This window comes from Piliocolobus tephrosceles, chromosome 4 (genome assembly GCF_002776525.5).
Source record: "Piliocolobus tephrosceles isolate RC106 chromosome 4, ASM277652v3, whole genome shotgun sequence".
Lineage (NCBI taxonomy): Eukaryota > Metazoa > Chordata > Mammalia > Primates > Cercopithecidae > Piliocolobus > Piliocolobus tephrosceles.
In genome coordinates, this window is record NC_045437.1 from 134,261,665 (window position 1) to 134,289,264 (window position 27,600).

The 27,600-nt window shown below is 38.8% G+C and overlaps 1 protein-coding gene across 3 annotated transcripts in view; it reads right to left on the bottom strand.

Annotated features, from left to right (window-relative positions):
* Positions 1-27,600, bottom strand: part of SGCD (sarcoglycan delta) — a 1,049,480-nt gene that overhangs the window by 393,098 nt on the left and 628,782 nt on the right. For all 3 annotated transcript variants that reach the window (XM_023218788.1, XM_023218786.2, XM_023218787.1), the window contains one exon: positions 25,945-26,133. In XM_023218788.1, the coding sequence (XP_023074556.1) occupies positions 25,945-26,133 (189 nt within the window). The remainder of the gene's footprint in view (positions 1-25,944; positions 26,134-27,600) is intronic.

Sequence of the window (27,600 nt, forward strand, 5' to 3'; positions counted from 1 at the left end):
CATACAGGGACTTCTCCTCCCTCTTCCACAGCAACATGTATCCCCTGTTGGAGAGCTGTTCTCAATCCCATACCCCTACCCTTCTCAGTACTCTGTTTTTTCATCAACCTCTTTGCTTTTCCCATCATTGCCAACCGGAGGTCTACCTCCATGAAACTGTGCCTTCTGAGCCCATGTGTAATAAATTATTATTTTCTCAAGGTCAATGAGCAGAATCTGCAACCTTAAACTTGGATGCTGATATCTGGAAAGCAACTGACCTTTATGGAGGGTGTCCACTGAGAGCACCTGACTCAAGCCATGAAATGCTGAATCATTAACAATTTAGAGCAGAAAAGAGTTTAACCAAGTTAGACAACCTGTAATAGCTCTTGTGACTGGGGGGCCATTAAGGCCATTTTGATGTAGTTCAGACCAAACTAATGACTGTGAAGAGAAAGCACCTGAAAACAAGTAGCCTGATTCAACTTTTCTATTTCCATTTTAAACCCCATTTGGAATTTCTCTGGTGTGCCTTCCTAGGTTGACATTTTTTTCACATATCAATCCATTCTAATTAGTCAAGTGGTTTTCAACCTCCTATGTCTATGAAAAAAAATTCCACAAACCTTTGCACACTGACTGTCCAGAGTTTGCAGACCAGAGGAGCTAAATTTAGATTTAAAATCCAACTCTCTCCCCTACCTTTCTTAATTACTTTCAAATGCCTATAGAAGCTAGTAAGGGAAACATAAATGAGTGGAATAGACTGGGATTATCCAATAGGGAGCAGCAAGCACCATAGTGAAATGCAAGGCACATGCGCCTCCTTTAAAGGCTTTAAAATTAACAGCAACCAAAACATATTCAACGCCCTGAAAGTCTAATAATACACTTCTGCTAGACACACTGGCCAACTATTAATCCATAACCCCAATCTAATCCAAGACTCTCATTTCAAAAATGAGGAAATTTAACCAGAGAACTCTAAGTGTATTGTTCCAGGCCATATTAGATGTGGGTTTGCCAGTGGTATGTCTTGACTCCTAATCCAAAGCCCCCAAATTCCTCTTCACTTGCTCCTGGTACACTTAAGGGACATAAAGAAATACAACACTGCAAACAAAAGTCTTTATGGAGTATCAACTCTGTTCACCACTCAGTTCTAAGCACTGGGGTAGGTGAAAAAAATCACGGTTTTATGGCCCTTGCCCTGAAGAGGTTAATAATGTGTTATGTTACCTTTTCTATTAAGCTTAAACCCTCTGTCTCATACACACAGGCTTCCACAGACACATATAGATCTCAGAGCTGGAAAGAATTACAGGGAATCATCTGGTGTATCTCACTGCCTTTAAGCATATAGAGCAGTGGTCCCCAATCTTTCTGGTACGAGGGACTAGTTTTGCAGGGGATGTTTTCAGGATGATTCAAGTGCATTACATTTATTGTGCACCATTTTTTCTATTATTATTACATCATAATATATAATGAAATAGTTATACAACTCGGCATAATGTAGAATCAGTGGGAGCCCTGAGCTTGTTTTCCTGCCACTAGGCAGTCCCATCTGGGGGTGATGAGAGACAGTGACAGATCATCAGGCATTAGATTCTCATAAGGTATGCACAACCTAGATCCCTCATGTATGCAGTTCACAATAGCATTTGTGCTCCTATGAGAATCTAATGCCACCACGGATTTGACAGGAGGTGGAGCTCAGGTGGTAATGCAAGTGATGGAGAGTGGCTGTAAATACAGATGAAGCTTTGCTTGCTAGCCAGTACTGGTCCACGGTCCAGAAGTACTGCCATTAAAAAAAAATGAAGCTATAGAAGCCTTGACAGAATAAGAAATGTACTGCAAGTAACAACAACAACAAAAAAAAATCCTGTCTTCTTGCTTCCTAGGGTAGAGGTTTCTTCTGGAAGAGATATTTCATGTCATGAAGTAGAATATAATAACCACAATAATATGCTAAAAAGCATGAGTACAGGCCTGGCACAGTGGCTCACGCCTGTGATACCAGCACTTTGGGAGGCCGAGGTGGGTGGATCACAAGGTCAGGAGTTTAAGATCAGCCTGGCCAAGATGGTGAAACCCGGTCTCTACTAAAAATACAAAAAAATTAGCTGGGTATGGTGGTAGGCACCTGTAATCCCAGCTACTTGGGAGGCTAAGGCAGAGAATTGCTTGAACCCAGGAGGCAGAGGTTGCAGTGAGTCAACATCGGGCCACTGCACTCCAGCTTGGGTGACAGAGTAAGATTCCACTTCAAAAAATAAAAAATAAAATAAAAAAATAGAAATAATAATAATAATAAAAAGCAAGCACAGACTGTTTATGTTAAAGATACTGAATAAGCACTCCAGTTTTTGGAAAGGTAAAGGCTAGGATAGGTTTTAGTATGCTTTGGAAGCTCCTCAATGAAAAAAAATACTGAAAATGCTGAGAAACTATGAACAAATAGTTTCTACATAAGGGCACAGATTTCACAACATTGCTGAAGGTCAAATCTAGCTCAAATAGTCATTCAATTTATCCCTGGCACGATGTTCGTGCTGTGTCACCAAGCTTGTATGTCACCTCCAACAACCACCTAGCTTACAACACAACCACAACTGAAAGCAGCAGGCATAATCATCAGTGAGGCTGGGCTATAGCTGGGCCTACTGCTAACTCCCCGTCTGGCTGTGGTTAGGACCATTCCACAGGGCTGCCACATGGAATAATTCAGAGAGGACCTTCCATACTATAGGAGGGAATGGCTAGATTGTCAACATCCCTTCAGGGTCAAAGATCTACACCTAAATGTTGTTCTGTATGTTCCAATATGCTGCAAAACTACATGACTGATTCTATGTTAGAATTAACATATAATTAGATCGAGCCTTTTTAAAAAATGAATCTGAATACACATCAAGCTTGCTTCTATTTTGTGCTTTCTATTATTTTTGAATAGCAATTTCCTACCCTTTCCTCTCAAGGTTTGGAAAACATATACCCCTTAAGGTATTTTTTTAAAAAATTCAATCTACATAAAGGTATTTTTTGTTAATTCAATCTACATTTTACTTACTATCAAAGACTGAAAAGGTAGTTTTTAAATTGCTCCTACATAATACACATCATTTTGCAGAATTCACATCTCCATGCCCTTTCCTGCATTCTCTTTCTACCCCTTTCTCACCTTTGTGGATGTAAATTTGGCATTTTAGAGACTGAATTTTAGATAAACATCTTATGCCTTTTCTCAACAGTTTACAACTGGCATTTTATAATTTGCTGAAAATGTTTAGAAATTTTTCATATGTTAATAGTTCCAGAGCTTACCTCCCCGTCATTTTATACCACAACTCTCTAATTTTGGGGCTATTCTGTATTTAGCTATTAGTTGGCTGGCACAAACTGAGTGTGTAGAAGTTGTTTTGTGACGCTTAAAATACATGAGAAAGCATCTTAGTTTTCTTTATAGAAGATGAACAATTTATCTGACTAAAACATTCTTGGAATTCATTTTTCCCTTCAAAAGTGTCTATTTTATTGTTTTCTGCTTTATTCTAAAGGAGAATTCTTTGATAGGCATGACTTTTGTTTGCAAGACTTTTCCTTTTTTTACACTGGTAACATATGCTTTGCCAGGATGTATCTGGGTGTGGTCATCTTTTCATTCACTTTGTTGACTTCCAATGAAAACTTACACTAGGTTCAGTTCAGAAGAATGTTCTTCGTTGTATCGTTGCTATGTTAGCCCCAGTTCTAGCCTCCTCCTCAAGAATTTCTACGGTTCTTAGGAATTTCTATAGTTCATTCTCCATCCTCCATAGTAATCATATGTATTTCTTTAGCCAGTTTTACTTTTTTCTTCTGGAAAGCACCTCCTCTTATTCTTCACTTAGCTAATTTACTTTTTCTCAATACAAATTATTTGCCGATTCCAAAGTGGGTTTTAATTTGACTATTGCCTGTTTAGAACCTGTACGTTTCCTGGGTGATTTCCCCTGATTTTAAAATCTTTCTGTCTACGCCTGATCTGTCCTTCCGAATTTCGACTCTTGCTATGGAGAAATCACGACTCTGCCCTGTTCCACCACCACCTGACCTCAGTTTTCTAAACCTTTCTTCTGATTTGTGAATTGTTTTCATCAGAGCGCTCTTTCTTCAAGTACTCAGGATGATATTCCTCTTCCTCACTTGGTAGTATTTTTCCGTAGACTCCACACGCCCTCTCTTCACACAGCAAGGAGGAAAAACTTATCCCAGTACGATGCAGCTCTCGGCAGCACAGTTCACCCATGGGGGCACTGACTGAATGCCCTCACATTTGCAAAGTTGCTTTCAGGTTGTCAGGAAGGCTTTTGTCTTTTGACATTCTGAACACATGAAATTTATTAAGAACATTTTCCAGGTTGCAGGGCTACTCATGTCTTCTTGTACTTTCTCTTGCTTATGGAACCTTATGTATAAAAGGTACATATTTATGCACACATCTACACATTTACATGTATATACATATGTATATGTATACACATGTGTATATGTGTATATGTATCTATGAATGTATACATATACATACATATACTTACATGTACATTTAAATATATGTGTATATATTTACTGTATGTATACATGCATATACACATGCAATATGTATAAATACATGTAAATAGGTATGTATATATACACGTATATATTGTATATAGGTATGTATACATACATACATGTCCATATTTATAGGCATATTTACACATACACAGATACACAAATATTTTCATGTATGTATATGTATGTGTGTACATATATGTATGCATATGTACGTGTATTCCTTTAGGGGAAAGAAAACTGAAGTGCAGATGGACTCAAAAACAACATCCATGCAGAAAGAAGAGAAAATGCTCATCTTCCCAGTTGCTACTGACACTGGATTTTTGCATCCAGGGTACAAATACACGTCAGAAGATAAAGCCTCTCCTAAAGAACTCCTGGTCAGGGGAGGAAATGACCCGTTTCTGAAAGCATATCATATACTATCTTTAACTGTGTCCATTAATGTAGTTTCCTAAACCTTGAAGGTTCACGAAGACCCCTCCCAGAGTCTGGGAAAAGATTGATAGCAATTTCTAGTTTTTTATAATAGATAATTCCTTGTTCTATTTCATCTTCAGTCATTTTAGTAGATAAAGAGAGTGTGAGGATGTGTATGTGAAGCGATAAGTCGCTGTATTTTTTATTTGCATGTCTCTAATGACTATGATTTCCAGCATCTTTGTATGTGCTTGATGACCATTTGTACATCTTAGAGAAATGTCTATTCAAGTCTTGCCCATTTTTAAATTGAGTTGCACATTTTTATGCTGCCATTTTTAAATCAAAAGTCCCTTTTTAAACTTCTCTCCATTGTAGAAGTGTACAATGTTAGAGATAAAAGCTATCTGAGTATGCTCTTGCAACTCTCTGTTTTACCAACATGCATCATGATGCCCAGAGGCAACAGGTAGTATGCCCAAGGTCTCATAGCTTGTGAAAAAGCCCATGCCATAATTCAAATGTCCTAAGGAAGCTCTCTACAGTTCTGAAGATAAAATAGTAAAGATACTTATTTAGAAAAAGTTTTCAAGCCAGTGTGTACTTTTGCCTTACCAATCTTTAGGGAAAAGGAGGAGTGACTCTCATTATTCTTAAAGTACTGTCCTGTCACTAACAATAGCCAGTCCTCATTTCTTATCCTCTGAAATGAGCAAAAACCCCACAAAGGGAGGGAGGCCAACTTCATACACATAGGGAAAAATGACCTTCTTATAGTCTGTGTACAAAACTAAAAGGGTATTGAACCATTAAGAATCTTTGAAAGTCACACACATACTGGATTTCTCCTTTTTCAACTGCTTATAGGTAGCTGCAGCCTAGAAATGGACTAAGGGTTTTTCAATTTATGCAACTGTCAGGTATTTTTCCTTCTGCCTATAACCCATGCACTGCCCCCAAAGCCAAATTTGCAAAGTATTCTTGCTAAGTATTTCATGGATTTCACTGTGCATTTTAAAAAATGTAGCCCTGAAGCTAATAAGATAGGCACTAAAAACATGGTCCTTTTGAATTGGTTCTGTAAGACTGATTGTTAATGAACCCTGGAGAGATATAGCGAGGAAGAACACTTCACAGATTCCAAATTCACATATACTGACCATTTTGAGGCAAAAGTCGCTTTAAAGTCAAGAGGTTCCCCCAGACTTCTGCTGTCATAATACCAGCGTAACTCAGTACATTCAGTTCTGAGAGATAGATCTGTGATTGCTTTCCCAGCATCCCCTCCTCTTTCATTTGCAATGACTCATTTTCACTCTGCTGCACATACCTCCCTGCACAGCCCAGAGGCCTTGGGTATTAGGTGTGGGATTTGTGACTGAGACCACCAAGCCAATGATCATAATCACATTCCCTGGGTACAGTTATTGATCCAGACCTGGAATTGTGACTCTAGTCAGGCCAATGTGACAGGTAGTGAGTTTTTCTGTGTGCTCCTGTGAAAGACATTTCTGGGTCTTCTGAAAGAGCTCCTGAAGCGATGACATCCCCTTTCCCTTGAGCAAGGAGGATGGAAAAAGACAAGATTCATCAATTTCAATCTATATGTAAGATTTATTAGGGAAATAAGAGAACTAATAAGAAAATTTAATTGTCAATCAAAAGTGAAGGCATGCTTACAGAGAATAATTTCTTAGAAGTAAGCATGGCTTTGTAAATTCCTCTGCAAAGGCAACAGCTTATACAGCAAGAGAATCTGGCTCAGTTTACAGTAATGTTATTCTTCTCAGGAACAGAAATCCTAGAAACAATCAGGATATTTAAAAAATAATAGCTATTCTTTTTGACATTTAGCTGATCAATGTAATTTCAGCTGTCATTCAAATAAACTAAAAAAACCTAGGTAACATTATGAGAAGAAATAAACTTAGGAGAACATACCAAAATTATATTTTAAATTATTTTTCTGCTTCCATCAAAACAAAAGCAATGTTATACTTTTTTTCACTACATTTTCAAAACATGAACTGTGGGTAGCAGGGGTAATCACTGACTCCCTTAATAAAAGTCATAAATCAAGGGAAAGAATAATACTTTTAGAAATATGTGAGTTACCATGGAAGGCTAGAAATGTAGATAAACTGAAATCTGACGTTTAGAGGTCAGTAGTGAGGAGGTTATTGTTTACACAGAAAGCTATTTGTGCAATTAACTGAAATTAATTATGCTTGTACAAACTTCATAAACACATCACAGATCTGGATTTTTGACTAATTAAGCTTTAATTTAGCTGCAAAAACTAAACCATATAAGCATTTATCAGAAAACCCTACTCACCCATTAAAAAAGAAAAAAAGGTAAACTCATAGATTTTAGAAACCATCTGGAGAAAAACAATTTAGGGAAACCTGCAAAGACAGAAATTATAGTCAATTATCCAAGACGTAAAGCCATATTTTGAGGTTATGCCGTCCTTCATTTTCTCAAGAGTACCCCTTAATTAAATGCAAATAATCAGAAATGGCAATTAATATATTGCTATAATTCCCTGATTAGATAGTGGAGCCCATTTACAATGTTTGAAGGTTGCTGTGGACTCTGAATAAAGCAAATAGAATTTATTTCATGAATTGCTCCCAAGTATCCCTTATTGGGAAAGTTCTCTACAGTGGTCCATCCCAGAGGCTAGCCACTAAGTTCACAGTAATCATGCTATCAAGTGCTATTTCTGTTTTTTTTTTTTTAATTTTATTTTTGTTGTTGTTGTTGTTGTTGTTTGCTTGTTGGTTTTGAGATGTAGTCTCACTTTGTCACCAGACTGGAATGCAGTGGCTCGATCTCGGCTCACTGCAACCTCTGCCTCCCGGGTTCAAGTGATTCTTCTGCCTCAGCCTCTTGAGTAGCTGGGACTACAGATGCACGCCACTACTCCCAGCTAATTTTTGTATTTTTAATAGAGATGGGGTTTCACCATGTTGGCCAGGATGGTTTCAATCTCTTGACCTCATGATCTGCCCACCTGGGCCTCCCAAAATGTTGGCATTACAGGCATGAGTCACTGTGCCCAGCCTCAAATGCTATTTCTAAACCATTTGAACACTCAATCTTTATTGACAAATTGGAATAATGGCCTTAAAGAGGGTTTCCATGAAGGCAGGGATGTTGAACCACTTGATGTAAACATCACACCATACAAATCAGAAATAAGTCAATAAAGGTCAGAATGCCTCTCATGAATGACATAGTGCAGTGTGGAGACTCAAGTACATGTGTGTTGCTTCCTCAATTGGCTCCTACTTAGGGTGTGTGTTCCTACAGTGGAGACTATCTGAATGGCAACTCCCTTTTCTTGCCACTACACAGACTGCCTACTCCAAGCCCTCTATCAGGGCTTTTAAACTTGCTTCTCCTTCTGCTTAAAATCTTGCCCAGCTCTTCCCATGACTGTCTCATTATCATTCCTTTAGGCTTCTACTAAAATTTGCCTTTCCAGAGAGGCAAATGCTGATCCATGTCCAAAGTAATCCAGGTGCAATTTCACATTATCATCTCTCTCTGTAGACTTCAGAGGACACATCACAACCAATAATTATTTTAGTTTACTTCTTTATAGGCCAGCTCTTCCACCAGAATAGCTATAGTTTACTGTGTTTCACAGAGTCCTATTTTAAGTTGAATCAGCAATAATGTGTACATATAAAATATTTGAGTCACTATATTTCTTACAGGAATGATGATTTTCAGCAACACCCAAGTTACATATGCTTTTAAGACTCTATTAGTCATTCCTTTAAACATGAGCTTATGACTGTGTGCTGAATTTTAGCAACTGAATCTTATTTTCCTCTTTGTAAGACAATTCTCCAAATGTTTTAAGTTGACAGGGATAACAGCTAGCACTGGGTGTCTACCATACTTTACTTTCTGGTTATCTCTAATCTTTATCGCAACTCTTCAACACAAGTATTGTTAATCTCGCTTGCACAAATGAGTAAAGGAAGGCTCAGAGAAGGTTAGGTACTTTGCCAATATTATCTAGGTCATCAGTAACAGAGCAGAGGCTTCCAGGTCTGTCTTCTTCAAAACCTGGTAAATTGCACTGCTTCTCTCCTAAAATCACATTTGTCTGGCACATCAGGATTTTTCTTAAGCATCCTTTTGATGCAGGATTTCTCTTGGCCCCTTTGCTGAACTTGCAACAGGGGTGCCCTATTTACTTGGCCTGCCTGCCATGCTCAACCCCTTGCAGGAGGGAGTACATGAACAAGCAAGTACAGGATCTTGTTGGGCACTCCAGGCACCAGCAGGAGCAAGCTCCATGTGGGGCCTGCAGCAGCACCCAGGTTATGGTGCCCATGATCCCGAAGCATTACAGTGCTCTTTTGGTTCGCCATCTGTGGATGGCAGTGTGTTAGCAGCTCAATTGGCCCCTTGCCTCATCACATGGGGCAGCTGCCCTCTATTGGTGAGATCAAAGGGCCAGTGTGACCACCTTTCTGGGTACCCACTCTTGGTGGGCCCCAAGCCCTTGTCTGGCATCCAAGTAGAATGAGGTCATGCAGACAACTGAAGGATGGTGAAGGCTGAGATTTGCATTAAGTGATGAAAATGTCTCTCAGCAGAAAGGGGAGCTGGAGAAGGGATGGGAAGGGTGAGTCGTCTTCCCCCAAAGTCAGGCTGTCTCTTTCTCAGTCTGGCTATTTCTTCTCCAAAGTCCAGTCACCTCCTCAAAGTCTGGCCATCTCTCCCTCTACCGACTGAGTCTGGAATGTTTATAGGCACTGGATGGGAAGTGTGTGCTTATTGGGTTGTGAGTATGCAATAAAGGCTAAAGTGAAGACAGCACTCAAAAGTGGACACAACAGGATAAAAAACCAATTAGGTCTGTAATTCCAGCACTTTGGGAGGCCAAGGCAGGCAGATTGCTTGAGGTCAGGAGTTTGAGACCAGCCTGGCCAACATGGTGAAACCCCGTCTCTACTAAAAATACAAAAATTAGCCAGGCATGGTGGCAGGTATCTGTAATCCCAGCTACTTGGGAGGCTGAGGCAGGAAAACTACTTGAACCATGGAGGCAGAGGTTGCAGTGAGCCAAGATCGCATGATTGCACTCCAGCCTGGGTGACAAGAGCAAGACTTTGTCAAAAAACAAACAAACAAACAAACAAAGAAAAAACAATTAGGAAAGGGTAGTTGTATGTAAAATAGGTGAAGGGTAGGGATCAATCAGAGGAAAATACATCAAAAGGGAAGACAAGTTCTCAATTTGATCTGAGAATTTGAGTTGTAGCTTCACTTTCAGGCTTTAAACTGTCTTCAGCTTGGAGGTGGGGTTTCACTGGGGACCCACCCCCATCTGCCTGGACATTTGGCTGCCTCCTGTCACTGTCACTTTGCACTGTGGAATCAGGGCAACCCTGGACAATGAGAGTCAAATGGAAAATGAACCAAGAATTTGAGAAGTCTGAACTGAGAGGATTTGCTCCAGCGTAATTAAGTCTACCAGTTGTGAGGCCTCTTAACCTTTCTAAGTTCGATAGGTGATTCGTACAATATGACAGAAAAGAATCAATAAGGTCCATTAGAAAACACAAAGAGAAAACAATTTCTCAGTAAGCTGTATAGGAGGTATAGCACCAGCTGTGAATAAGTATTCATCTTCATATGTGTGCATTAAGAAAGTTCCAGAAATGAGTGCATCTTAGGGATACTGGAGACCATCAGCATTCTTCATGTGCCCTGATGCTGACTCATCTTAATAACACCATAAGCGTAGAAACTAAGAGCTCTGAGGAATGAAGACAGTATCTTCTCAGACTGCCGAGCATCAGGGAGGATGTGTGCAACAGCTGTTAGGAATTCTGGGTCTAGGCTGGCTTTATATCCCAGCTCTGTGAGTTACTGCAATCTTAGGAAAGTGACTTGATCTCTTCTCTAAGCCTTAATTTCCTCATCGCTGGGAAAAGGGGGTAATTATAGGACTCATCTTCTAGGACTGTTACAGAGATGAGATAATATGTCCTATGTTACATGTTCAGTATCATACCTGGCACAGAATAAACCCTTAATTCATGTTATCCTATTAATTAATGACAATAATCAACCTGTGAATCCTGAGGTCAATGTTGATGTACCTGTAAGTGGCCAGATACTGTTTTGAACCAATGAAGATAGCAAAAGAGTTGTTATAAACCAGCTCCAAAGAAGAAAGCAAAAGACTTGTTATAAACCAGTTTCCTTTCAATAACGCATAAAGTATTTGTATTCAGTATGGGTAATTATAGTCTGATTCTATCCTCACAAGTGAGGTCCCCAATTATACCAACAAGGTAGCCAAATAGTCCTTAAGAAAGCAACTGCCATGACTTGTCCCTACTTCTATTTATGATTCTTTTCTCTTCCCTGTTAGCTTCTTATTTTAAATTTTTCTTGAAGCCCACAAGTGTTACATAAGTGCATTCTCCTCACCAAATGTTCAACAGCATAAGGTAGCACGGAAAAGTTGCCTTCCACCCCTCTCCCACCTGTCTCCCCACCCACCACCAGCACCAGTCAACTCCTCTCCCAGAGGAAACACCAGATTTTCTGCAGATACATATACAACATTACTAGATGGCCATTTCTTCGTTTTACTTTGGCTTCCTTTGTTCACTTTCCATTTTTAACATCTGTGCAATCATCTTGACTTGAAAGCCCCTCTTCAATTATGCCAAATCACCTCTTCCTGCCTTCTTTACACCATCCACTTATCCTGACTGTTCTTTTACATTTATTTGATTGTGTTAGTAATTCCAATCCCTCCTCCATTAGACAGATAGCTCCATGAGGGAGGAACGGCATTTGCTCTTCTTCACTCTCATATCTCAAGCACTTAGTATAGTCCTTGGCCCACTGTAGGAACTCAACAATTATGTGTTGAATAAAACTACTGTTTCTCATTCACAAGGCTGTCAATACATCATAATTATGGTAATAATTGACTTGAAGAGGTGACGATTTCCAATAGAAACCATTCACTTAATTGAGACTAGGAAATAAGTCAGAAGCACAAGGCTTTCCACTGGTGAATGAACAAGACACAAATTATTTCTGCTCTCTCCTCCCTGCCAAGAATTGCAATGTAGGTTTCAGTTCAGACTACCTGAAATTGCTTATGTGAACTATAAAGCATTCATTTATTAAATGGCAAGCAACTATGTATGGCACAAAGCTGATTTAACCCAGTGAGTGACTGAGTGACACAAATGATAATTTTCCTCTATCTTTGGGTTTTAGGGACAATACTTCCTATTTTATCATGTAATTAAGAGATTATGAGAGAAAGAGAGAAAACATGGTTACCTAACATGGCAGATGACAGCCCCATATAATAATGGTCAAAACTCCTAGACATTGACCAACCCAAACTGAATGATTAGCTAAGGGACCAGAATGTACTGAGTCTTTAACCCTATACCTCATGGACATTGGCTCAGTGACTTGCCTGATTCTGCAGAAAGTCAATGTTGCTGAGTTCTGCCATCCGTTGCTCATTCTTATTTATTCTAAAGTTGGGGGGTTGACCATAGTACATGTTAGGCATGAGACCTAGGAAGTACTCCACTTAATAAAGCTGGCTGGTAATTAAAAGCCGGTCAAAATGTGTAATTTTTATCTACACAAGCATTCAGTGAGGATTCTCCGATAAATGGAAAGGCTGCCCTCCTACTGAGAACTGTTTTCCTGTTCTTTAACTTTATTTACCAGAGCAACAAGCAGTTTACATGTAACTGTGAAATACATATAAGTGAAGCACAAAGGTAACTCAAAAGCAACAAAATTTTGATTCTTCTAACATAGGCATGAGCTATGTCATTAGTATGACCCCTTACAATTACTCATGAGGATAAAACCTCTTGAGTCATCAATGGCTGAGCCAATACTGAAGTTGTTTTTTTTTTTTTTTTGAGGCGGAGTCTTGCTCTGTCGCCCGGACTGGAGTGCAGTGGCTGGATCTCAGCTCACTGCAAGCTCCGCCTCCCGGGTTTACGCCATTCTCCTGCCTCAGCCTCCCGAGTAGCTGAGACTACAGGCGCCCGCCACCTCGCCCAGCTAGTTTTTGTATTTTTAGTAGAGACGGGGTTTCACCATGTTAGCCAGGATGGTCTCGATCTCCTGACCTCGTGATCCGCCCGTCTCGGCCTCCCAAAGTGCTGGGATTACAGGCTTGATGAAGTTGTTTTAAAATGTCCATTCCTCATTCGTCCTAGCTCTACAATGACCATCATTGCCACTGAACATTATGCAAGTAAATTCATTACTGTTTATGAGACATTCATTTACCTTTTTAACAGTAAATGTTTTCAGAGAAAGTTAAAAGCATAAGCTTGGAAGTTAAACATATCTTGGTCTATATACTGACCTGGCTGCCCACTAGATAAAAAGGTTGGACAGGTGAATTAAGCCTTCTGTGCTTCAGTTTCTTTACATAGAAAGAGGAGATAATAGTCCCCTTCACAGGGTCATTGTGAGGAATAAGAGATTACAAAGCCAGGCACTTGACATTGTCCAAACAATGTTCACTGCAAGGTGTGGTGTTTGCATGCTTAATAGCGTTGATGGTGGTGGTACTGTTGCACCAGATTGTACTTTTCCTAAAAGAGCCATATCAGTATCTCGGTATCAGTTTCCTGTGGCTACCATGACAAATTACCATAAAACTCTCAGCTTAAAACAATATAAATTTTCTCAAAGTTCTAGAAGCCAGAATTCCAAGCACTCTGGAGGCTCTTAATGAAAATTTATCCCTTGTCTCTTCTCAGTTCTAGTGGCTATCAACATTCCTTAATTGGTGGCCCCATCACGCCAACCTCTGCTTCTCTGATAATATTGCCTCCTCCTCTTCTGTGTCAAATTTTCCTCTGCCTCATCATTATAAGGATACTTGTCATTGAATTGAAGGCTCACCTGGGTAACCCAGGAATTATCTCCTCATCTCATGATCCTTAATTTAGATGAAACCCTTTTTCCAAATAAGGTAACATTCACAGGTACCGAGGATTAGGAGCACATAATGTGGGAGGGCCACTATTCAATCCACTACAATCTCCCATTCCACATACTCCTCTAGAACTTTGCAATTCCCCCATGAAGAAGAGGAGCTCATGTGCCCACTGCTTGAATCTAGGCAGGACTTTGTGTCTGCCTACAACAGAGTAGAGTGGAAGTGATGCTATCTGACTTCTGAGTCTGGGTTATAACAATGCTATGCACTTCCATCTTCTTTAAATGGAACACATATTCTAGAGTTTGGCTACCATGTTAAGGGCAAGCCCAAGTTAGCCCATAGGAAAGAGCTGTGTGTAGGTGTTCTGGCCAGCTGAGGTCCCAGCTGACAGTTAGCATCAACCACCCACACATGTAAGTAAACACACCTGGAGATGATTCCAGTGCCAGCTGTTGAGATACCCCAAGCCTTTGAGTCTCCCAGTCAAGGTGCTAGACATCAGGGAAAAGAGACAAGCCATCTCCCCTGAGCTCTGCCCAAGCTGCAGAATCATGAGCAAAATGAAGTATTGCTGTTGTATTAAGCCACTAAGTTTTGGGGGAGTTTGTTGTGTAGCAATAGATAATCAGACCAATTATTCATTAAATAATTAAGTGAATGAAGATTAGAAATGTAAAAAGGCACATAAGATATACTCCCTGGCACTTAATATATTGGATCTTTGGCTAAGCAGATACAGAGTGAGCAAACATACACACCACACCCTCACACTTCTAGAAGTAAAAAGACGTCCATCTTTCTCAATCTGAGTCAGGGAATATGGAGGACCCAGTGATCACACACAGAAATTATGTGAGGCCAAGGCAGGCAAATCACTTTAGGTCAGGAATTCAAGACCAGCCTGGCCAACATGGCGACACCCCATCTCTATTAAAAACACAAAAATTAGCCAGGCTTGGTGGCACACGCCTATAATCCCAGCTACTCAGGAGGCTGAGGCACAACAATCGCTTGAACCTGGGAGGCAGAGGTTGGAGTGAGCTAGGATCACGCCACTGCACTCCAGCCTGGGCAACATAGTCAGACACTGTCTCACAGAAAAACAAAAATTATTTAAGGGTGTTGGACCTTATATATCATCTGATCCAACTGTATATTTTACAAGTTGGGAGAATATGGCTCAGAAACAGTCCCTGCAACTCCTTCCTCAACACAGCTCTTCACCCAACAAAAGTCCACCTTGCTCCTCATAGGCAAGATGAAAAATCTAGCACAGTCTCATGACCTTTCCAATTAAGAATATTGAAAGGAAGAAAGGAGACAGAATGAATGCATCGAAAAGGTACAAAGCTGATTTAAAAACATAGCCATTATATTGGCTGTTAATTAGATTATGAGAAAATTTCTTCTCCTTTTTATATTAAAATGGTTTTGGTTTGTTTTCCTACCTTAATCCCATGGCTCTAGGTCTTGGAAAGTGCCTGGGGCACAGGAAGGAAAGGCAAAAATTGTTGTATGGTGAGGAACAAAGAACTTTTTGGTTCAAAGGCCTTACCGTGCCATCCAAGATGTATCTAAGAAGTAGGACAGTAGATTTTGGACCAGTTTTCAAACAAAGGACTTCCTGTGATGATAGAAATGATCTGTATCTGCTCTAAGATGGCAGCTACTAGCCATGTGTAGCTGTTGAACATTGTGATGTGGCTAGTGTGACTAAATAGATGTCTTTAATGTTAATTTTAAATCCTTAGTGGACAATGCCATTCTAGAAAGACTATTTACAAACAACTCTGAGCCTAGAAATCCTAACTAATGATTCTCAGGCAAACCAACTGATGGGAAACCACCTCATATTTACTGGTTCTTTCTATAGTTTGAATCATCTAACCCCACCCCTGTCTACCATGGAAGGACTGACCTGCAAGTTCTCAGTGGCAGTATGCTCTTGGGATTTGCTACTTCTCCTTTATGATTGCTTAGTAACTCAGTCAGCATGAACAGATCCTTGCGATGTGGCCACAACTTCAGATTTCTGAGAGTTATTCAGAGGTCAAAGCAACATGACCAGTAAGAACTAAAATTTCCAGGTGTGAATGGCTATGTATGATATACAGAGACAAACAATATTTCCTGGGAGATTTTCTAACATTGTTCCTCTCAATTCTAGGACATAAAAATAACTTTGGTTGTATGAAAACTCTTGTAAGTGGAAAAGGTCATGAATATTGTCCAAATAATAGGATAAAGTTACACAGTAATTTCTTTATAATTGGAATTCAAGCTTTTCAGTTTGACCTCTCCAAAGTCTATAATTTGCAGGCTGTTTGACTTTACTCGTGTCAGCTCCTATTCTCATCTTTCCCCATCCCCTCTTTCCACTCCAGTGGCCTAAGCTCTCAATACTAGAACCATTATGCCTGAGGCTCCCCAATCAATTTTAACTTACCAGCTTCCAGACTATAATCACACTGCTTTCTCTGATTTCACCACCATACAAAAGGCCTTATTCATCCTTGAAGACATACCTCAAGAAGTCTTTCAGTGTCCTCTAACTTTAGCTAATTTATTATTTGTACAATTTTGATACTTCTTTAGAATATGTAATTTGTAGAAAGTATTAAAAGTATATATGTGTTTTCTTCCCTAGTACATTATGAGTACTTAGAGTATAGGATTGTTTTATTATAATCTGTAGTTTCTACACAAAGCATAGTATACTCAACTGTGTGCTTAAGAAATACTGATTCAATTGAAGCAAATATGCCCAATAGATTGTATAACTTTATAGCAGTTTTGATTCATGTTATTTGCAGTAATTATGATACCCAAATCATCCTTGATGCTTTACATTCTCACAAAGGTATAAAACACAGAAAGTTTCAAACCAAATAGGACACTGGAGAGCCATATCCTAGGACTGACCATGGAATAAAAATAAATTTTTGTTTTTTGTTTTTCTGCATTACAATTTTTATGGTGCTTTTAAAAAACAACATTTTGGCAATTTTTCATATGGATGGATTGAGCTAATGGATTAAAAGTGACCACAGAGTCGAAGCACTGAGAGATGGAAGCACGATTTTCTCAGTATAGGAAGCACTTCCAAGTCCCCAAGCTAAGCTGGCACTGCTCTGAAATGGATGCTACTCACACTCACAATATATTAACAGTGTTAAATGAAAAGTATAACTAAAGCCAATAATATCACTTTCACTCATTTACTGAGCAAATCTGTATATTAACTAGGATGAAGTCTCCTGCCTTTAATCTATTTCACACTCCATCATTACCCTTCCTTTCCCATGTAATTAAAATGTAGCAGGTAGTTGATACACAGAGGGAGTGTCTGTATTAAAAAAACTTTTCATAATCAAATTCAAGCACTCATCTCATTTATGATCTGTCTACCTTAATAAATCAACTAATACTTCATTTTAGAAGTCATATAAAGCTCTATTAACCCATGTTTATACATTTTAATTTTAAGTGACTGCCTATTCAAAATTTTCTCCCTTTCATTTATTCAATAGACATATTCTAAGTGTCTACCATGTACTTTATATAGGCATCCTCACTCACCTTAACTTGGGTAAGACTGGGTCGGTCCCATGAGCTTTCCCAAAACAGATGATGTGTCAGCGTCCTGAGTTACAGAACACGCTGGCCATTCTCTCTGGCTTTTACTGTTTTACAATGTGTCCAATTTACAAGCATTAGAATGCCTTCCTCTGACCCTCAGTGGATCTTTATCTTACTTCAGGGTAAATAAATCATGTTTTAGACATTCCACTGAACAAATTCAATTTGTCTTCATGAAAAATAGCCCTTGAAAAATGGGCAGCATTGTGTACTGAAGAAGAGCAGTGACTCTAGAGCCAGACTCCCTGCAACCCACCCCAGTTTCATCATTCACTGACTGTGTGACCTTGGGCAAGTTACTGCACTTCTCAGAGCCTCTGCTTCCTCCTCTGTCAAGTGTGGGTAACAACGGCACTTACCTCATAGGGTTTTTATGTGCATCATATGAAAACATTATAAAGTTAGTCTTGTACGAGTTTTATGAAAGAAATTCATTTCTTACATGATCACAAGTGACAATGGTTTGGATTTTATAATATTAATGAATAGAAACTAAAATAGACATCAGGAGATCTATATAACTACAGGTATAGGTAGCTATCATTTATTGAGGTCCCACCATGTGACCAGCATGATCAGATACTTGACATCCATTATCTCATATGTGTGGTCTGCAAAAGGCAATCTACAATTAACACATGTTGAAAGCCTACTGAATAGCAGGCACTGGGCAGGGCTACAACAATGTATAGAGAATAATCCCTGCTACTGAGAGAAGTTTCCAGAGTAGCTGGGGTGCTCAAGTTGGGTCAGAAAACTTTGCTATCCACTGTGGTTCCAACATCCGCAGAATAAGGATGTCTGATGAGGTAACTCCTAAGGTTCCTATTTCATCTAATTTTACAGGTACCGGGATAAGATATCATGCCATTCATTGATGACTCCTAAGCCTTTTGTAGTTTTGCCACTTAATAACCACTTGTGCTAAATGATTGTCTACATGATCAATACTAGAGTATTTTGGAAGGTCTTTGAGGCCAGGTTATTTTGATTGGGCTGGTAGAATGCACTAGCAAAAGTTACAGCTCTCTGTTAGAATGAGACTTCACACAGCCTAGGGAAATACAAAATGACAAAAATTAGTGTCCAAACAGGAAGATACCCGAGATGACATCTAGTCCAATGCATTTAGTGCTATCCTGGGTGCCAGAAGAGAAAGACAATGTAGTTCATGGCCAGTTAGGGCTGGGAATCCAGTTTCTGATGCTCAGGGCATTGTGCAATTCCCCACAATATGACAAACTAGCTAACAGACCAGGATCCGTAGTCAGACTGCTTGGGTTTGAATCTCTACTCTGAGGCTTTATAGCTGTGTGATCTCAGATCAAGTTATTGAGCCACTCTCTCCCTTGTAAAGTTGGTATCCAAATAGTAGCAACCTGGATAATGATTAAGTTAGATAATGTTTGCAAACTGTAACTGCAACAGCATAGTGCCTGGCACACAATAAGCCTGCAATAAATGGTGATGATGAAGATGATGACGACGACTACGACAATAGCAAACACTTCTATAAAGTGCTTACTATGTGCCAAGCTCTAAACAATGCATTTATCACTTCCTCTAATCTTTGCAACAATCCTATGAGGTAGGTATTAGCACAGAGAGGTTGAGAAACATATCAAAAATCACTGAGTAAGAGGCAGAATCCAGACTTGTACTTAGAACGTCTGTCTCCAGAGTTTGAGCCCTGAACTACTGTTCTGTCCTGAAGGGTCTCTCATGACTTTCTGTTGTCAATACTGAGTCTTCCTATGTGTCAGATTCTGCTAAAAATGCTTCACATGAATTAACTCACTGGGTCTTCACCAATCTATGAGTAGATATTAAGTTTATACTAAATGCTTATGTTAACCACAACAAATGGACAAAACACAAGGTGGAAACAATGCAAGGAGAAGGTCCTCAGCTACAGAACAAAGAGAAATTAGATAAAAACCAGACATTCAGAACTACCAGGGAACTACTCTAAACAGAAAACGTCACTGGGTACCTCAGATGAAAGTGACCTATGACACAGGGCAGGCAAAAATAACAGGCTATTTTTCCAGCTTCAGGATTCTGTTGAAGAGCCAGATCATTATTGCAGTTTGGAGGAGGAGATACAGTGTAGTGGAAAGGTTGAGACAGGAAGTCAAACACCAGCGTTTCACTTACTAGCTGTCTTTCAGCAAGTCACGCAACTTCTCTGAGCCTTGGGTTTCCAGTGGGGATAACAATATTAACTTGGTAGAGTTATGAAAATTAAAAGATTTTAAGAGTCATGTACAGTGAGTAGCACAGAAGAGACATTTAATAAACACTAACTCCTTTGTATAAGCACAATGTGTGATAAACTAAGGTCTATTTGTGGGTGTTTACAGTGTAGGTAAAACACACACTCTCCAATGTATGGGGAAAATGAAATATGTAGTCTCAATCTCCTGCCAGTAATGAATACTGGAATCTTCCGCTAAGAGCAGAGGAAAGCAAAATAACTTTTCTTCTGATTTACCTCTGAGACAAAGAAAACTTGGTAAGATACTTGTCCAGATTGCTGTACTGGAAAGTCTCTTCCAGCATGTATCCTTGGGGACAGTACAGAATGCAAGACTGACAAAAAAGTAGAATTCCAGATTTTCTGTCTTGGACAGATCACCAAGTTTTCACAAACACTTACAGATGACATCATTCTTATAGTTCGTCATTACACAGGGGGTTTGATTACAGTGTGAGCTTTCCCAAATCTCAAATTGTTGAACAACCCAAACATACAAAATAATCACTCTTTCCTACGTGTGTGTGTGTGTGTGTGTGTGTTTCCCTCAGTAGCTTTAGAGGTACAAGTGGTTTTTGATTACATGGATCAATAATATAGTGGTGACCTCTGGAATTTTAGTGCACCTGTCACCGCGTAGTGTACACTCTACCCAACAGGTAGTTTTTCATCCTTCATCACCCCCCTCCCACCCTCTCCTCTTCTGAGTCTCCAATGTCCATTATGCCACTCTCTATGCCTGTGCATACCCATAGCTTAGCTCCCACTTATCAAATAGAACATGTGGTATCAGATTTTTGATTCCTGAGTCACGTCACTTAGAAAAATGGCCTCTGGTTCCATACAACTTGCTGTAAAAACCATTATTTCATTCTTTTTTATGGCTGATGGTGATATATATTGTATTTTCCTTATCCACTTGTCTGTTGATGGAGACTTTGGTTGGTTCTTTATCTTTGCAGTTGTGAAATGTGCTGCAAAAAATATACATATGCAGGTCTTTTTGATATAATGACTTTTTTCCTTTGGGTAGCGACCCAACAGTGAGATTATTGGATCGAATGGTAGGTCTGCTTTTATGCCTTTGAAAAATCTCCAAACTGTTTTCTATAGAGATTGTACTAATTTACATTCCCATCTACAGTCTATAAATATTTCTTCTTCACCACATCCACGCCAACATCTATTTTTTTTTTTTTTATTTTTAATAATAGCCATTCTGGTTGGGGTAAGGTGGTATCTCATTGTGGTTTTAATTTGCATTTGCCTGAATAGATCTGTTGTACACTTTTTTCATACGTTTCTCAGCCATTTATATCAATTCTTTTGAGAAATGTCTATTCATGCCATTTGCCCACTTTTTAATGAGATCACCTGTTTTTTTTTCTTGCTCACAGTTCCTTATCAATTCTGAGTATTAGTCATTTTGTCAGATGCATAATTTGCAAATATTTTTTCGCACTCCATAGGTTATCTGTCAATTCTGATCATTATTTCTTTTACTGTGCAGAAGCTTTTTAGTTTAATTGGGCTCCATTTATTTATTTTTGTTTTTGTTCCATTTATTTTTGGGGTCTTAGTCATAAATTCTTTGCCTAGGTCAATATCCAGAAGTGCTTTTCCTAGGTTTTTCTTTCTAGAATTTTTATGTTCTAGAATTTTTCAGGTAATTAAGTCTTTCATCCATCTTGAGTTAATTTTTTTCAATACAGTGAGAGAAAGGGATCCAGTTTCATTCTTCTTCGTGTAGCTATCCAATTTTCCCAGCATCACTTATGAGAGTGTCCTTTCTCCAATTTATGTTTTTGTATGCATTGTAAAAGATCAGCTGATTTTAAATATTAGGCTTTATTTCTAGGTTCTCTCTTCTGTTCCATTGGTCTATGTGCCTACTTTTATACCAGTATTATGCTGTTTTGGTTACTATATCCTGGCAGTATAATTTGAAATCCGGTAATGTGACGCCTTCAGATTTGTTCTTTTTGCTTAGAATCACTTTGGCCATTTAGGCTCTTTTTGGTTCCATATGAATTTTAGAAATGTTTTTTCTAATTCTGTGACAAATGATGTTGGTATTCTGATAGGAAGTACATTGACTCTGTAGATTGCTTTGGGCACTATGGTCATTTTCATGATACTGAGTCATTCAATTCATGAGCATGGGATGGTTTTCCATTCCATCTGTTTGTGTTTTCCACAATTTCTTTCAATAGCATTTTGTATTTCTCCTTGTAGAGATCTTTTAACCTCCTTAAGTATATTCCTAGGTATTTAAAATTTTTTGTAGCTATTATGAAAGAGATCGAGTGCTTGATTTGATTCTCAGCTTGGCCATTGTTGGTATATAGCAGTGCTGCTCATTTGTATGCACTGATTTTGTAACCTGAGACTTTACTGAATTTAGTTTATCAGATCTAGGAGTCTTTAGAGTTTTCTAGGTATATGCTCATGTAATCAGCAAACAGAGACAGTTTGACTTCCTCTTTTCCAATTTGGATGCCCTTTCTTTCCCTTTCCTGATTGCTCTGGCTAGGACTTCCCCTACACAAATTTTTAAATCTCTTCATAAACTGCTTTACTGCTATCTCATTTTTTTTTTCGCTATTTCTCCAATATAACATTGCTTAATACTTCATTTTTCCCCATGATCTCCACTGTCAGTAAATTATTATTTGTGCAAGAGAATTATAATTCTAAAAGAATATCCTTTATACTGTGATTGATAGAAAATAATGCTTTTAACTTGCAGGGCAAGACCAATTTTCTAACACTTCAGTTCTATTTGCTCAAATGCATTACGGCTATAAAGCACCAATTACGGCTAATGACAGCATTATTCTTACCTCAGTAAGTACTTGGTTTGGTAAAGCTTTAAGGACTCTCAACTTTTGCAATCAATTTAGTTAACTACAGGAAAGAGCCGATTTCATATAGATTATTACCTTAATGTCATATAAGTGGTGCTCAATATACATTTACATATGCTTCTATTAAGCTTTCCAGATAAAACACACTCTAGAAGCTGTATTTGTATAATATCACAGTTATCAAAGTTTCAGTTCATATTTTCCACTTCCTCTACCCCTAAATCTTACAAGTTCTACAAATTAAATTTGTGACAGCCTTGGTAAAAAATCACAAAAATAAGGGATTAAGAGAAAAGCTTCAAATAGGGGAGTAAAGGTATACGTGAGTACTAGCCAAGTTCCATGGAAAAGTAATAAATTCTATTTTGCTTTTTAGGCCCCACCACCCACCCATCTCACCATCCTAAAACCAGAAATCTTCCAAAACGTCTTCTGATCCCTCAACCCTACAACCAACCAGAAGTCAAGGTATATCAATGCCATCTTTTAAATGTCTTTAAATGCAAGGTCCATGCTACTGTCCTAACTTCAGTATTCGCCTGCTTAATATTGCAACAGAGAAGTTTTCCTAATTTACAAGTTTTTGAAATACAAATTAAGAACATTGCAGAACATGCACATCGACAGTTGGCAATCGTGGTCACTGGGACTTAAGGCCGAATGGACACAGGGCATCCTCCAGAGCCCTCAGCTCTAACAAACTTTCCCCATTCTATTGCTTCCTCACCAATGCAAGCTCTCTAGAATGTAAATCTGATTACTTCTTGCTCTCTTGCTTAAACATTTCTCTGAATTCTGCTTGTCTTTAAAGAAAGTAAAGTCCTAATCCCAGCACTTTGGGAGGCCGAGGTAGGCAGATCACGAGGTCAGGAAATCAAGACCATCCTGGCTAACATGGTGAAACCCCATGTCTACTAAAAATACAAAAAAAAAAATTAGCTGGGCGTGGTGGCGGGTGCCTGTAGTCCCAGCTACTCAGGAGGCTGAGGCAGGAGAATGGCATGAACCCGGGAGGCGGAGCTGGCAGCGAGCTGAGATCGCGCCACTGCACTCTAACCTGGGCAACAGAGTGAGACTCCATCTCAAAAAAAAAAAAAAGTAAAGTCCAAGTTGAGAAGTATTGATTGAATCTAACTCAGAAACAGAAGCTAATGTGCTCTAATACTCTAGAACTATTACCTTGGATGCCTACAACCCCATGGAAACGGACCATATAATCTTCCAAAGTTACTACTGCAATATAGAAGATTTTCTGCATTTTTCAAAAGAACTGAACTCTTAGCTGGGCATGATGTCTCATGCTTCTAATCCCAGCACTGTAGGAGGCTGAGGTAGGAGAACTGCTTGAGATCAGGAGTTTGAGACCAGCTTGGGCCACATAGTGAGACACCCATCTCTACAAACAATTTAAAAATTAGTCAAGCATGACGGTGTGTCTCTGTAGTTCTAGCTACTTGGGAGATTGAGATGGGAGGATTGGTTGAGCCCAGGAGTCCATGGCTGCAATGAGTTATGATTGTACCACTGTCCTCCAGCCTCCGTGAAAAAGTGAGACCCTGCCTATACATAAATACATACATACATAAAGAAAATTTTTTTAGAAAGAATTGAATTATTTTCTCCCCTCAAGATAGAAATTTGTAACATCAAAGTAATTTTTTTTTGTTTTTATAGTTTCTTAACTGTTACCACAAATACTAAAAAGTGAGCCATTCTGAGGCCTGAAGCAGTATCTGTAGCCTTCGTTTATAGAGTCCTAATTAAGTCAAGCAACAAGAAACCCTAGCATGAGTGATGGACAAAGCCACACACAGAAAAGACGCAGCCGTTGCCTTTCTCACAGTTCAGTTTGTCTGGGAAATACATGTAAAAATTATTATCTGGAGTGGTAATTATAATAAGAGATACACAAATGGAACCACAGGAGTATCAAGACAAGTTTTACCAGACAGGGAAGACAGAGATAAGCACTCTAAACAGAAGAAAATGTATGAGCAAAGGCAAGAAAGTATGACTATGCATAGGTTGTCAAGGATAAAAATGAATTTTTAATTTAGAAAATGCAAATATCCACTATGATATTTGGGATTGTCACATGAAAACTTTACTGATACTTTGTAAAGGTCATGTTTATTTATCAAACAAGAGGGTTTTCCTATTTGTTTGTTAAGTGGTTTGTTTTTTGGTTTGTTATTTGTTGCTTGGTTGCAATGATGAGATCTTGCTATGTTTCCCAGACTGATCTTGAACTCCTGGCCTCAAGTGATCCTCCTGATTCAGTCTCCCAAAGTGCTGGAAATTAGGCATGAGCCAATGTGCCTGACCTGGGAGTTATTTTTATTGTCAATCTATATTACTTACTTTTGACATCAGAACAAGAAAGGAAATTATGCTCAATACAGCAAACTGCTGCCCAGTATTTCCTCATTAATGAGTTAGACTACTTACATTACTAGTATAGATCAGAATTTCTAGATATAAAACCTCTAAATAACTCCAAAAGTCATTTTTCCAGGATTTTCTTTTCATTTGAACTACAACAGTAAATATCCAGTCCGTACAGGGACCCCAAACACCAATAGCAAGAGTTTTACTGAAGACACATAAACCCCAATTCTTAAAAAAAAAAGAACCACAGCTACATTCCTCTAATTTCTGTCTTACCCAGACCAGTAGCAAAGAGGATCATCCTCCAAAAAATTGAGGATATTCATAACTAACCAGAGTGATGGAATATCAAGCATAAATAGTTAAAATTTTTAGATAGATAATGCTCACAGTATAATTTTACTCAAATGTTTCAACTATCTACTTCAAAAAACCTTTTATAATTACTACAATTGGTGAAAACTTAATACTTCGAATTTATTCTCTATTTCTTTATTATTTAATCAAAGTGCTTGAAAGCTACAAGCTACAGAAACTGTTAATAAAAGGGAGGGATAACACACAGGAGATTCTGAAGGAGGGAAATATCTCTAAGTTGGATTACTAGCCCCTAAAGAATTGAGATTAGACAGAAGTCAATACTCATATTTGATCTGAACAGAAATGTTCTTTCACCAAAACACGAGGTTACAGATCTTTTGAGTGCTACTGTAATAACATCACTTTTCCACATTCCTTCATCATCTTGCCCCAAGCTTCCCCTCCCCAAAGAGAGCTAGACAAACCTAGATGGCTTTACTTACGATTGTGAAGTTCATGACTTTGAGAATCCAGATGGTCATGGCCAAGTTCACCAGTATTAAAATCATGAGGAGCAGGACAAAGAAATACAGGCATCGTTTCCGCCAGCCGTAAATCCCCACCTTGTACACCTGTGGCCCCTCGGAGCCGGGCATGGTGCTCCGGTGGTGAGTGTACTGTTCCTGAGGCATCTGAAATAAATGAGGCGAGAGAGAAACACTCACGTTAAACCACTGAGAGAATAGAAAAAAAATAAAGGGAAAAAAAATCAACTGATGAAGAGATATGGCTGGCTGCTGTCTACATTTACACCCTCCGACAACTCTAAAAATCTGTTTCCTCTGGACAAAAGTGGCTTCTCTGGATGCTAGCTTGAGGCTTCTCATTTAACACAGCCATGACTTCTGATGTGCACTGATACAGCCACAGTCGCACACATACTGGGCGGAAAGGGACTCCTAGGAGGCCGTTTTCCAAATGACTCAGAATTCCAACATCTTTCTGGTGGAGATGCTCAAAGACCTACCAAACTGAAGGAAAAATTTAGAATGACTGAAGAAAATAAGGTAACCCCAGCAGTCCACCTTAGTAATATAAAAATATTATTCAGGCAGTTTATTTGGGGGGTTAAGAAATTTCGAACGCAATCATTCTGTATTGCCAGTCAGTGGCAACAGTGGCAGCTTTGACTGCTCCTCTATTTCAGATTTAAAAGGGGTCCTTGCAGACACACAGCTGGAATCCCACTTGATTTGGGAATCTTCAACAAGTGATAGTCTAGTAAATACCTAACTACCCCCTGAGTTAGTCTTTTTGAGGTAGGCAATTCTAATCATTATCAGGCAACTTATTTAAGAAGCATAAAGGAGAGTCAAAGTCAAGTAAAATGTGAACATTAGTTCATAGGCTAATGAGAGGATGAACTAGTTAAATGCTAAGCAAAGTAGAGAGAGAGAAATTAGAAAAATATTTGTCAATATATTATAAAGTAATATGTTGATGCCCTTTAGAATAAGGAAGGTTTCCCAAGTCCCTGCTGTTGACACAAATTATCTTTATCCTAGAATTACTAATTAAGTGCCAACACAAATGTAGATAAACATATCACTTCTATCCAATTCTAAAACCAAAACAAATTTTAAAATTAAATATAAATGAAGCTAGAAAGTACCTATCACTCAAACTGGAAAATAACAAAGTACTACAAAGGATGATTTGTCTTAAACTAAATCACGTGAATGTGGTACCAAGGGCTCTGGCACAAGGTCTCCTGAGCACAGCATCTCTACTCTGTCATAAGCCATGTGATGACCCACTGCCTATCTCCATTCAGGTAATGGTACAATCCTTATTTTTACTACATTTGGCTGTCATGTAAACACACTGCATTCCCTACAAATAAGACCTACTCCATTTATTTTCTTCTCAGCCAATAGTAATAAATTAGTAATATGTGGTGCCAAAGTGGCCATAATGAAAACCAAAATGCAGGTGCTAAAATCACATCCTTGGTTATTAGGATATCTTCCAGATGGTTCAGAATAGGATTATTTTTTGGTTTTTAGATAATCATTAAAATGGACACATAAAATCTAAAAATCCCATAGAGAACTCATGGCCGTTAGGCATCAGTGGAATTCCATTTGAAAAACTGAGTG